This window comes from Ranitomeya imitator, chromosome 1, assembly GCF_032444005.1.
Source record: "Ranitomeya imitator isolate aRanImi1 chromosome 1, aRanImi1.pri, whole genome shotgun sequence".
NCBI classification, from domain to species: domain Eukaryota; kingdom Metazoa; phylum Chordata; class Amphibia; order Anura; family Dendrobatidae; genus Ranitomeya; species Ranitomeya imitator.
Window position 1 is genome coordinate 130,737,423 of NC_091282.1, and position 14,600 is coordinate 130,752,022.

The 14,600-nt window shown below is 40.1% G+C and overlaps 1 protein-coding gene across 1 annotated transcript in view; it reads right to left on the minus strand.

Annotated features, from left to right (window-relative positions):
- Positions 1 to 821: 821 nt before the first annotated feature.
- Positions 822 to 14,600, minus strand: part of ANKRD34B (ankyrin repeat domain 34B) — a 68,233-nt gene continuing 54,454 nt past the window's right edge. The window contains exon 2 of the mRNA XM_069745376.1: positions 822 to 4,005. Within this exon, the coding sequence (XP_069601477.1) occupies positions 2,405 to 3,973 (1,569 nt within the window). The 5' untranslated portion in view covers positions 3,974 to 4,005 and the 3' untranslated portion in view covers positions 822 to 2,404. The remainder of the gene's footprint in view (positions 4,006 to 14,600) is intronic.

Consider the following 14,600-nt stretch of genomic DNA (forward strand, 5'->3'; position numbering starts at 1 on the left):
CCTAATATGCTTTACATAAAGAACTATACAGAAACTGTGCATGGCTAAGCTCGAAAGTGGTAAGCCTAACGACCCAATGTAATACTAATAAAATGAAAACTGACCAGTCAGATCTCAATCAGAATAATAATAATGCTAATCATACAAGTATGTATCATAAATCAATAAATATATTACATAAAAATAGAACAATAAATAGTGTACATATTGTAGATACTGTAGAGCAATAAATACATAAATATGCATTTAATTATTAGAAATACAAAAATCTTCCTCTCTACAGCTGACAATCAACTTTGCTTACAGTAGATGATCAAAGTTGGCCTGTAGCAACATCATCAATAAGATGTATTGATTTAATAAATATATATGTCTAATTAATAGAAACAGAAAAAAAATCTTTAATGGCATTCTCCATATAAAACAGATCTACAGTGCTCTGGCACAGGACCAGGAATTCAAAGAATATTGAAGGAAAGTAGTGGATCTGTATTGTCTGGAGTGTCCCTTTAATATAATTTTCCATCATTGCACAGTGGTTTTTTTTTTGCATTTAAAAAAAACACAATGTAAATAGAGAAAATAATTATCTAAATAATACTAATATGTGATCACAAAGGTCAATTTTTCTTTGACCTACCTTTGTGTGACATTATGTAAGCCTTTCAGCATAAATCCCTTACTTTTATAGGATCTTTTTAAAAGATTTACTTCCTTTGACAAAAGTAACTGCAAAGTCGATTACACCTCCGATTTGATAATACAGCCGTATCAAACAAAAACTTACATTTCGTAAGGCTTATAAATAATATTTTTTTTTTACTTAGTATCATAAACCTATACAGTATTTCTTAAAGTTTCTGAATAAAATGTTCATTCATATTTGACACTTTGTATATACATGACATTTATATCAGTTGATTAGTTTTTGTAAAACATTGCATTGCCCATTATATGGGCTTGAGTTCTTACAATGAAGAGCAGTAATTTTTCAATAAGTGTACAATGCTTAGTGCACATTTCTCAAAAAGCAGGCTCTGATCATACATTAAATCAGCAATGAATGCTAGAAGATTTCAGCTCCTGCATAATTATGATTGCAGCTCAGGAGGGCCATAATCCAAGCTGTAAACGAGGCTTAGCGAAAGATAAAATATACAATGTATTTACAAAGTGACCAAACCTTTTTTTTTTCATGTACGCTTGTAAAAAACGAGCATCAAATTATATAAATGTAAACATTCGCTGTGAGCCGTGACTTTTGACAATTAAATGATCTTTTCAACAATCTGATGCTGATATGTTAATGACATATTTGGTATTGACAATATTTGATAATTTTGACCCTTGCTACTCTCTTTGGTTTAACTAGACCGCTGCATGTGTAACGTGGTGACAGAGAAGTACCAATTGCGCATGCTGCTTATGAGGACTGGCCTTTTCTAACTTCACAGCGAAGTTTGTAGCATCACAAGCTGATGACAAACACAATTGTCAACCTATATATTATTGACCTTACTCAGATTACTAAACTATAAATTTGCCCTTGTGTTGCTAACAAAGGACAGTTTATTCTTTTGTATATTCCCATGCAAAAAAAAATATTTGCCTCCAAAAAAGCTGTATGTTCTTCCATCCAATACAAGGCATGGCTGTACCACGTTGGCGCCACAGTAATGTTAAACCTTTCCAAAATATGTTTTGTAACACTATAAGAACATAACACATCACGGTATTTAATACATTTCTAAGATATACCTTTTAATGAAACATATATGGGGCATTCTCCCCCATGTTTTCAAAGTAGTAAATGATCACCAACCTTTCGACAATGTTCTCGAGGCAGCTAATTGCCCCATCAATAAACACAAGACATCGTGTTAGGTCACTTAGTAAGTTCTGCATCTTCAATCATAGAATTATATATTCCTATAAATGAGCCTATGTGTCTATTCGCTCTAGAGGTAGAGGTGCTCCATGGATATACCAAGGTAGACATAGATTACCTATAAATGATATAGCATGTAGAAAGCACATATGATCTCCTTGATCATGATCCTGAACCTTCATGTTCTCTGGTTCCATCCTCTGGTTGCCCATGCTCGCTCTCTGTCTCAATAACCCGAATCTATCATTTCTCTATACTTCCGCATTCCTTACAGCCTGCTACACCAAGAAAAAAAAAGCCTGCAAATGTAGGGCAGCAATTCATTTATATTGTAGAGAAAACTGTGATTACTGCTAACGACCAAGCATTTTACTGCTTGAATAATTTATCCAGCATAAGCTGAACGGATCTGTTTTCTTTGCAGAAAAGGTCTGAAGCATTTTGTACAGCAGGTGCTGTCTGGAGATTGAGAGCGCTTGTAAGATTGTTCTAATGCTTGGGTTTCGACGGCTTCCTCTAGCCAAGAATCTCTTCAAAGTTTACAAGTTGTTTAATCTGTTCTGTGTGCATCGAATGTCTACGGAGAAGCATTTTCTTGCTTTTTGACTCTTTAGGGAAGAGTGGAGCAGAGGGAACAAGGGGCTTTGTCACTGGGAAAATAACATTAGATACTTTATTATGGCAACTGATGTCTGGAATAGGTGGATGGGGGTTCACATTCAATGGTGGAAGAAAGCCTGGTCTAGTTTGGCTTATGTGATCTAAAAGTAAAGCCCCAGATCCACGTCTCTCTAGAAGGGCATGGTTTCTTCTACTTAATGCTGTGACAGACACATTTTCTAGAGACTCCCTAGAACCTGACAGTAAGGATGGGGGAGAAAACATCTTCTTTTTTTCCAAAAGAGATTTACTGTCCTCTGTTGTAGCCAGACCATGATTTCTTGTGAGTTGTGAGTCAGAGCTATAATGGTTTGCACCTAAATTTCTTCTTTGAACGATACTCCTTAGGCTGGAAACAGTCATTGTGTGCACTGAATCAGGGTCTTGGTCAACAGGCATTTCTGATTTGTTTGGTGGTCCTTCAGGGTAAAGTGTTTGTGAATGTATTTCATCATATGAGAGTTTTCTTGGACCAGATGAGTCGAGTGTTTTTAGAAGATGAGCAGTATCCTTCACATCAATGCTCTGATGTCGAGTGAAATAACGCTTTGAATGTACTAAGCTATTCATTTTAAGGGAGAGCTCTTCCTCAGGGGTTATATCTTGTAGCTCCTCTTGAAGAGAAGACACTTTGTGCTGGTGGAGAAGGGATGGAGGAATCTTCAACCAAGGCTCAGAGTGCAGTCTCTGAAGAAGTGGCAACTTTACTCCAATATGCATGATATGAGTCTTTTTGGTTGGGGAACCTGGCTCAGAAGAACCTTTTAAATCATTAGAAATATCGGCCTCTTTAAAGTTAAAGAGTTCCTTTTCTGCTTCAAAAGCATTTGATATTGGTGTGGGAGAAGTCTTTAGCTCAATTTCAGAAGGAGATGTACATGGAGAAGGAGAATTATGATCAATTCCTGGAGAAGGTGGGACATTTAGATACTGCCTTGTAGTCTGTCTTCCTGATGGGGACTTATCAGTTGTAATGATTATTACTTCTTTTCCTTTGGCCTTGCAAGCATTTAGTAAAATTCTTAGCGTTTCCTTGTCCTCTGAATTGACTGCATACACAAGGGCAGAAAATCCTGTGTGGTCTTGCAAACTTGGGTCGGCACCACTCTCTAAAAGCATAGATACAACTTCTGAGCCAGAATTCTCCAAGCAAGCATGCATTAAAGCGGTTTTACCAAATTTATCTTGAATATTAGGATCTGCATTGTTTTCTAAAAGATATTTAATCATTTTAACCTTGCTAACGCTTTGGTGGTCAACATGTTTTGTTTTACAAGCAATCATCAGGGGTGTTTCTCCACGGTCATTACTTTCATTGATATATGCTCCACCTTCCAAGAGAAGTCGTGTAAGACGTAGTCTACTTTGGTATACCGCCTTAATAAGCGAGTTGCCTTCAATTGTAACATCAAGGCCTTCATCCATTGTTATTAGTATCTCTTCAGTGTCCTCAACAACTGCAGAGAGATCATAAATATAATGTTATTATACTCGGTTACAATAATTGTGCTGAGTATAGTCTCATTACATAAAATATAAAGCTTGTCACATAGCATATAAAATTCCTTAGAATATAACTTTTAAAAAAATTAAGAGCGCAAATTTAACCATTGACAGAAAAAAAAACTAATGCTCCTACAGCATCTGTTCCCCCATGGCTTTTCATTTGGTCCACCACATAAGAATGCTGTGAGCAGGTGCTAGTGAGGTCACCACCTTTACTTTCTTTGCTTTCTTGCTTGTTATCCCTGACACTGTGCTGACGTCTATTAAAGGCATTAGCATGGTCTTTAACTACTTTCCTACATGTTGACATCACAGAATCCTACTGGCTTTGCACTTGACTCTAGTATAATCCTAATAAATAAATTAAAAAATCACATCACTTTAAGATCAGTTTCACACATTCAACATCGCCCAGTCAAAGTCTGGACCATGATGACTGGAGCAGTAGCAGGTCTTCTGATCTGAACTTAACAGTTTCTTAGGATTATATTGCATGGGGATGTTGAGTTTGGGTCAGGAAACCCATGACAGGACTGCACATCTCAGTAAGTACTCGGATCGTAAATTTCGGACATGTAAAAGGGGTCTAAGGTGGATTTTATATAGTGGATTTATATCTTGCAGTACTTCTATCTATGATGAGAATGGTGGGTAAGTGATCCCCATTTCACCAGATGAGATGGGTTCAATAAACAGCCAGTTGCTCTGCTCTCAATGACTACCTGAAGTCTGGAATACATGGACATAATCAAATACTGGGTTTCTTCCCTTGAAATATCTTTTCAGACTTTTATTGTAGGTATTATAAATTGCTACCTGTTTCTTCAGTTTTGTCAACAATATGTGAAAAGCATGTTCAATTTGGTTGACATCAGTCATTGAAGAACAATTCATGACTTTAAAGGGAATCTGTCAGCAGGTTTTTGCTACCTCATCTGAGAGCAGCATGATATAGGCAACAAGACGCTGGATCCAACAATGTATTACTTAGATTACTGGGTGCAGCCACTCTGACTTAATGAGACTTTTTAGATTTAGCATCAAGCAGAGCTGAGGAAGCTAAGCCCGCCCACACCAAGCTCTCCAAGTACAAAGTCCATAGACAGTGAGCTGCCTAGCACAGGAGGGGCATGTGGGACTAGGGCTCCCGTGACAAGCTAGTCACAGCAATAATTGTAAGCAAACAAAACCTTGGAGCTTGATAAGAGAGTCATCGCTTGTGTGTGCCTTGCTTTGCTCATGTTTATTGTACTTGTCTATATTTGCCCCTTTCACATGTAAAGCTCCATGGAATAAATGGCGCTATAAAAATGTATAATAATAATAATAATAATTGCAGAAATCTGTGTTTTAACCCCTGCAGCATGCTGTCTTCAGATTACATAGCAAAAAACCTGCTGACAGATTCCCTTTAAACAGGTTTTCCTCTCTAATGATACAGTATTGAAGACCTTTCCTCAGGATAAATCAATCAGCAAGTCCAATACCAAATACCCCCACTGATTAGCTGTTAAAAACTCTGGTGGTGGTCGGCTGTAAACAGCCAATGGAGCTGAGCAGCATGGACAAGTTCACCACGTAGTGCCCGCTGTTGACAGCTGATCGAAGGAGGTTTCCATTGTGCCCCTCTCTACGATCTGGTAACTGATCACTTATAAATGTTCCTCCATTTTATTTTTGATAGGAAATCATAAGCTGCAGTGCTTAATGTCTAAAATAGTCTCTAAGTCATGTAATTCCCATATATCTATTTCAGGAAACGGTTTCTTGCGCTAACCAAATATCTTAATATTTACTAATCAATACTTCCTTTGGCTTTTAACTTGGCTGGTTATTCATTTCTTTCGCAGATTACACATAAACATGGAAGCAGGCTATAATATACATGTGCAAGATATCATATATAGTACAATCCAATATAAAACCTATATATTAGCATATGCACCCTCTGGTAAAGGAAGCAGGATTTCTGCCCATGCATCCTACTCGCTTTTCACCATCTGAATCAGCCGCCAAAAATAAATATTGTTTTCCTTGAAATTCTGTGAAATCTGCTGCCTGAATGTTTTAATAAGACAAAGTCTTGCAACTAGTGAGACACCTGCAGTAAAACAACAGTTGTTAAAGTCACGAATTAAAATTTCTTTCTTGGAATTTTCCATAGTTAAATCATAAGGCAATCATTTACCATGACAGTGCTATATGGAGGGAGGTGAGGGGGGCAGGAGAATACTCCGAACGCTCCATGTTATAAGAGCTGGCAATGTCCAAATCTCTTTACTAGTAATAAAAAGGCAGAATTACAGGTATAGAAAAGTACGATCATACTAATCTGGGAACTAACAGGAATTAGTGAGCTTGAGCATAGTGCCAGGAGCTGACCCCCATCCTCGTTTATTTGCGCGTTGTTTTAAAGGAGTTTATGAGAGTTGAAAAATGAAAAATTGGTTTTATTTCCATAAAAGGCTCCTCTGATTGGCTATGGGCTATTTGTAGTATTGGAGTTCATTGCCATGATGGGAATAACCCACAGACAGCTCTATGGAGAGTGATGTTCATTCTGGTAATAAAACAGTCCTTAATTTTAATTTTGCACAATGTCCAAATCAATAAATCTGCAATCACTCTGTGTGACTGCAGACTTATGAATCGTCCCAGTACACTGTGTGTTGCAAGGATTCGCCAGTTTCTGACCGGAGGGTATGAACTAGGGAAACATAGCAATGAGTTATAATTTGCACTAATTAAAGGGAATCTTTCAGAAGGTTTTGCTGTTTAACCCCTTTACCCCCAAGGGTGGTTTGCACGTTAATGACCGGGCCAATTTTTAAAATTCTGACCACTGTCCCTTTATGAGGTTATAACTCTAGAACGCTTCAACGGATCCTGGTGATTCTGACACAGTTTTCTTGTGACATATTGTACTTCACGATAGTGGTAAAATTTCTTTGATATTACCTGCGTTTGTTTGTGAAAAAAATAGAAATTTGGCGAAAATTTTGAAAATTTTGCAATTTTCCAACGTTGAATTTTTATGCAATTAAATCACAGAGATATGTTACACAAAATACATAATAAGTAACATGATGGAAAATAACCAAGTGTGACACCATTCTAAAAATTGCACCCCTCAAGGTGCTCAAAACCACATTCAAGAAGTTCATTAACCCTTCAGGTGTTTTACAGGAATTTTTGGAATGTTTAACCCTGCTGTTCTGTTGGTCAAAAATGACCGACTTTGAACTTCAATATTCTTTAAAATATTCAAGATGCGGCTCTGAAACCCGTGGCCGACCGACCCATCCTCATTTAAGTCAATCAACCACAAGTTTCAGAACCGCATCTTGAACACCCCAAAAAATACCAAAGTTCAAAATAGGTCTCCCCAGACCGAACAGAACAGCAGGGTTAAATAAAAATGAACATTTAACTTTTTTCACAAAAAATTTAATTCAGCTCCAATTTGTTTTATTTTACCAAGGGTAAAAGGAGACAATGGACCCCAAAAGTTGTTGTACAATTTGTCCTGAGTACGCCAATACCCCACATGTGGGGGTAAACCACAGTTTGGGCTCATGACAGAGCTCGGAAGCGAAGGAGCGCCATTTGACTTTTCAATGCAAAATAGACAGGAATTGAGATGGGACGCCATGTTGCGTTTGGAGAGCCACGGATGTGCCTAAACATTGAAACCCCCCACAAGTGACACCATTTTGGAAATTAGACCCCTATGGAACTTATCTAGAGGTGTGGTGAGCACCTTGACCCACCAAGTGCTTCACAGAAGTTTATAATGCAGAACCGTAAAAATAAAAAAATCATGTTTTTTCACAAAAATGATCTTTTCGCCCCCAATTTTTTATTTTCCCACAGGTAAGAAAAGAAATTGGACCCCAAAAAGTGTTGTACAATTTGTCCTGAGTATGCTGATACCCCATATGTGGGGGTAAACCATTGTTTGGGTGCATGGGAGAGCTCGGAAGGGAAGGAGCCCCGTTTGACTTTTCAATGCAAAATTGACAGGAATTGAGATGGGACGCCATGTTGCATTTGCAGAGCCACTGATGTGCCTAAACATTGAAACACCCCACATTTTTGAAAGTAGACCCCCTAAGGAACTTATCTAGATGTGTGGTGAGCCCTTTGACCCACCAAGTGCTTCACAGAAGTTTATAATGCAGAGCCGTAAAAATAAAACAAAAATATTTTCCCACAAAAATAATTTTTTAGCCCCCAGTTTTGAATTTTTCCGAGGGTAACAGGAGAAATTGGACCCCAAAAGTTGTTGTGCAATTTGTCCTGAGTACGCTGATACCCCAAATGTGGGGGGGAACCACAGTTTGGGTGCATGGGAGGGCTCAGAAGGGAAGGAGCGCCATTTGGAATGCAGACTTAGATGGAATTTTCTGCAGGCGTCACATTGCGTTTGCAGAGCCCCTAATGTACCTAAACAGTAGAAACCCCCAAAGTGACACCATTTTGGAAAGTAGACCCCCTAAGGAACTCATCTAGATGTGTTGTGAGAGCTTTGAACCCCCAAGTGTTTCACTACAGTTTATAACGCAGAGCCGTGCAAATAAAAAATATTTTTTTTTCCGCAAAAATTATTTTTAACCCCCAGTTTTGTATTTTTCCAAGGGTAACAGGAGAAATTGGACACTAAATGTTGTTGTCCAATTTGTCCTGAGTACACTGATACCCGATATGTGGGGGGAACCACCGTTTGAGCGCATGGCAGAGCTCGGAAGGGAAGGAGTATCATTTTGAATGCAGACTTAGATGGATTGGTCTGCAGGCGTCACATTGCGTTTGCAGAGCCCCTAATGTACCTAAACAGTAGAACCCCCCCACAAGTGACCCCATATTGGAAACTAGACCCCCCAAGGAACTTATCTAGATGTGTTGTGAGAACTTTGAACCCCCAAGTTTTTCAGTACAGTTTATAACGCAGAGCCGTGAAAATAAAAAATCCTTTTTTTTCCTCACAAAAATTATATTTTAGCCCCCAGTTTTGTATTTTCCCAAGGATAACAGGAGAAATTGGACCCCTAAAGTTGTTGTCCAATTTGTCCTGAGTACGCTGATACCCCATATGTTGGGGTAAACCCCTGTTTGGGCACACGGGAGAGCTCGGAAGAGAAGGAGTACTGTTTTACTTTTTCAACGCAGAATTGGCTGGAATGGAGATCGGATGCCATGTCGCATTTGGAGAGCCCTTGATGTGCCTAAACAGTAGAAACCCCCCAATTATAACTGAAACCCTAATCCAAACACACCCCTAACCCTAATCCCAACGGTGACCCTAACCACACCTCTAACCCAGACACACTCCTAACCCTAATCCCAACCCTATTCCCAACCGTAAATGTAATCCAAACCCTAACCCTAACTTTAGCCCCCAACCCTAACCCTAACTTTAGCCCCGACCCTAACTGTAGCCTTAACCCTAGCCCCAACCCTAACCCTAGCCCTAACCCTAGCCCTAACCCTAACCTTAGCCCTAACCCTAATGGGAAAATGGAAATAAATACATTTTTTAAATTTTTTAATTTTTCCCTATCTAAGGGGGTGATGAAGGGGGGTTTGATTTACTTTTATAGCGGGTTATTTAGCGAATTTTTTTGATTGGCAGCCGTCACATACTGAAAGACGCTTTTTATTGCAAAAAATATTTTTGGTGTTACCACATTTTGAGAGCTATAATTTTTCCATATTTGAGTCCACAGAGTCATGTGAGGTCTTGTTTTTTGCGGGACGAGTTGACGTTTTTATTGGTAACATTTTCGGGCACGTGACTTTTTTGATCGCTTTTCATTCCGATTTTTGTGAGGCAGAATGACTAAAAATCAGCTATTCATGAATTTCTTTTGGGGGAGGCGTTTATACCGTTCCGTGTTTGGTAAAATTGATAAAGCAGTTTTATTCTTCGGGTCAGTACGATTACAGCGATACCTCATTTATATCATTTTTTTATGTTTTGGTGCTTTTATACGATAAAAACTATTTTATAGAAAAAATAATTATTTTTGCATCGCTTTATTCTGAGGACTATTTTATATTTTTTCGCTGATGATGCTGTATGTCAACTTGTTTATTCCACTTTTTGTTTGGTGGTATGAGAATAAAGCGTTGTTTTTTGGCTCGTTTTTTTTTACGGTGTTCACTGAAGGGGTTAACTAGTGATATAGTTTTATAGGTGGGGTCGTTACGGAAGCGGCAGTACTAAATATGTGCACTTTTTTTTTTATTTAGAGAAAGAAATGTATTTATGGGAATATTGTTTTTCTTTTTTTACACATTGGAATATATTTTTTTTACACTATAACATTGCCCCAGGGGGGACATCATGTTATAGTGTAAGATCGCTGATCTGACACTTTGCTGTGCACTGTGTCAGATCAGCGATCTGACGTGCACTTTTCCTATGCTTCCCGCCGCCTGCTCTGAGCAGGCGCAATGAAGACACCTCCCTGCAGGACCCGGATGCTGCGGACATCTTGGATCCGGGCCTGCAAGGAGGAGGAGGAGGTAAGAGACCCTCGCAGCAACGCAATCACATCGCGTTGCTGCGGGGGTCTCAGGGAAGCCCGCAGGGAGGCCCTTCCCTGCGCGATGCTTCCCTATACCGCCGGCACACTGCGATCATGTTTGATCGCGGTGTGCCGGGGGTTAATGTGCCGGGGCGGTCCGTGACCGCTCCTGGCACATAGTGCCGGATGTCAGCTGCGATAGGCAGCTGACACCCGGCCGCGATCGGCCGCGCTCCCCTCGTGAGCGCAGCTGATCGCTATGACGTACTATCCCATCTAGGGTCAGATAGGCCCAGGTCACCTCGACGGGATAGTACGTCTAAGGTCAGAAAGGGGTTAAATACAGATCGTAATATTAAAAAGACAATGCCATTTCTTTTCTTTTAAATTCGTGTAGCACAAAAAACGGAATTAAACAATAGGTCATTTCCTGATGATACATTCCTTTTAAATCTTGTATATGATTTTTACAGTTAGGAATATACTCAAGGGTGGTGCTAACACTATGAAATGTGTATACAGTGGGGCAAAAAAGTATTTAGTCAGTCAGCAATAGTGCAAGTTCCACCACTTAAAAAGATGAGAGGCGTCTGTAATTTACATCATAGGTAGACCTCAACTATGGGAGACAAACTGAGAAAAAAAATCCAGAAAATCACATTGTCTGTTTTTTTATCATTTTTTTTTTGCATATTATGGTGGAAAATAAGTATTTGGTCAGAAACAAACAATCAAGATTTCTGGCTCTCACAGACCTGTAACTTCTTCTTTAAGAGTCTCCTCTTTCCTCCACTCATTACCTGTAGTAATGGCACTTGTTTAACCTTGTTATCAGTATAAAAAGATACCTGTGCACACCCTCAAACAGTCTGACTCCAAACTCCACTATGGTGAAGACCAAAGAGCTGTCAAAGGACACCAGAAACAAAATTGTAGCCCTGCACCAGGCTGGGAAGACTGAATCTGCAATAGCCAACCAGCTTGGAGTGAAGAAATCAACAGTGGGAGCAATAATTAGAAAATGGAAGACATACAAGACCACTGATAATCTCCCTCGATCTGGGGCTCCACGCAAAATCCCACCCCGTGGGGTCAGAATGATCACAAGAACGGTGAGCAAAAATCCCAGAACCACGCGGGGGGACCTAGTGAATGAACTGCAGAGAGCTGGGACCAATGTAACAAGGCCTACCATAAGTAACACACTACGCCACCATGGACTCAGATCCTGCAGTGCCAGACGTGTCCCACTGCTTAAGCCAGTACATGTCCGGGCCCGTCTGAAGTTTGCTAGAGAGCATTTGGATGGTCCAGAGGAGTTTTGGGAGAATGTCCTATGGTCTGATGAAACCAAACTGGAACTGTTTGGTAGAAACACAACTTGTCGTGTTTGGAGGAAAAAGAATACTGAGTTGCATCCATCAAACACCATACCTACTGTAAAGCATGGTGGTGGAAACATCATGCTTTGGGGCTGTTTCTCTACAAAGGGGCCAGGACGACTGATCCGGGTACATGAAAGAATGAATGGGGCCATGTATCGTGAGATTTTGAGTGCAAACCTCCTTCCATCAGCAAGGGCATTGAAGATGGCTGGGTCTTTCAACATGACAATGATCCAAAGCACACCGCCAGGGCAACGAAGGAGTGGCTTCGTAAGAAGCATTTCAAGGTCCTGGAGTGGCCTAGCCAGTCTCCAGATCTCAACCCTATAGAAAAACTTTGGAGGGAGTTGAAAGTCCGTGTTGCCAAGCGAAAAGCCAAAAACATCATTGCTCTAGAGGAGATCTGCATGGAGGAATGGGCCAACATACCAACAACAGTGTGTAGCAACCTTGTGAAGACTTACAGAAAACGTTTGACCTCTGTCATTGCCAACAAAGGATATATTACAAAGTATTGAGATGAAATTTTGTTTCTGACCAAATACTTATTTTCCACCATAATATGCAAATAAAATGTTAAAAAAACAGACAATGTGATTTTCTGGATTTTTTTTTCTCAGTTTGTCTCCCATAGTTGAGGTCTACCTATGATGTAAATTACAGACGCCTCTCATCTTTTTAAGTGGTGGAACTTGCACTATTGCTGACTGACTAAATACTTTTTTGCCCCACTGTATATACGCACACATATATATCTACTATATAAAGCTGAATGTGTGTATGTGTGTATGTGTGTGTGTATGTGTGTGTGTGTGTATGTCCGGGATTGGCATCTGCACCGTCGCAGCTACAGCCACAAAATTTTGCACAGTCACACGTCTGGACCCCGAGAGCGTCATAGGCTATGTTGTGAGGCGAAATTTTAACCCTGCGCGTTCCAATTCACCAAACAATTTTGCCCCTATCTACATAATGGGGAAAAAAGTGAAAGGAAAAGTGTTGGAAGCGTAGCAGCTACAGCAACAAAATTTTGCACAGTCACACGACTGGACCCTGAGAGCGTCATAGGCTACGTTGTGAGGTGAAATTTTAACCCTGCGCTTTCCAATTCACCAAACAATTTTGCCCCTATCTACATAATGGGGAAAAAAGTGAAAGGAAAAGTGTTGGAGGTGTCGCAGCTGCAGCAACAAAATTTTGCACAGTCACACGACTGGACCCTGAGAGCGTCATAGGCTACGTTGTGAGGTGAAATTTTAACCCCGCGCTTTCCAATTCACCAAACAATTTTGCCCCTATCTACATAATGGGGAAAAAAGTGAAAGGAAAAGTGTTGGAGGCGTCGCAGCTACAGAAACAAAATTTTGCACAGTCACACGTCTGGACCCTGAGAGCGTCATAGGCTATGTTGTGAGGTGAAATTTTAACTCCGCGCTTTCCAATTCACCAAACTATTTTTCCCCTATCTACATAATGGGGAAAAGGGAAAGGAAAAGTGTTGGAGGCAAATTGACAGCTGCCAGATGTGAACAAGGGGGACTTAAAGAGTGAGAGCGATGGCGCCAAAGAGTATATACCGTACAGTTGCTAAGGTGGGACCCCGACATGGGATACTCACCACACACGGGGATATGAACACACACACAAAATGCACCACACACTACCACGTGCTTGAACACATATACCACCCTCAGCACACATTTCACCACACATACACCAACCTCGCCACATAAAAGTCGAAACACAAAAGTCGCCGCTCAAAACTCACCACGCGCAAAACTCGCCACATGCAAAAAATAGGCTCACGCAAAACTCGCCACAAGTGCAAAACTCACCTCATGGAAAACTCGCCACACGCAAAACTTGCACATGCGGAAAAATTGCCACATGCACAAAATTTGCAACACATGCAAAAGTTGCCTCACACAAAACTTGCACATACTCAAAAGGCACCAGACATAAAACTCACCACGCGCAAAACTCGCCATGCGCAAAACTTGCTGCACACAACTTGCTACACTAACCTGTCACATGCAACTCGACACACAAAAAGTTGCTACACACATGTTGCCACACAAAACTCATCTCACAAAAGTCGCTACATGCATGTCGCCACACACAACTCAACACACACAACTTGACAAACGAAACTCGCCCTAAAACACACACAAGTCTGGTATTAGCCTTCAAAAATAAAAATCTGATTAATAGGCAGACAAACTACAAGAGCAACAAATGTACCATATAGGAAATACGGCAGCTGTCAGTCACATGACCTGTCTATTATGTGTATGTGTGAGCTAATATATACTGCCAGGGGGAGGGCTTCCTGTTGGCTGGGGATTTATCAGGCTGCCAATTTATCTTACAAATACTGAGGTAAAAATACTGAGCAAATAACGTGTTAACGAGGTCTAATACAGGAGATCACACAGGTATATACTATATACAGGGGAGATGACACACAGATATATACTATATACAGGAGAGATGACACACAGGTATATACTATATAAAGGAGGAGATGACATACAGGTACATACTATATACAGGAGGAGATGACATACAGGTATATACTATATACAGGAGGAGATGACATACAGGTATATGCTATATATAGAAGATGACATA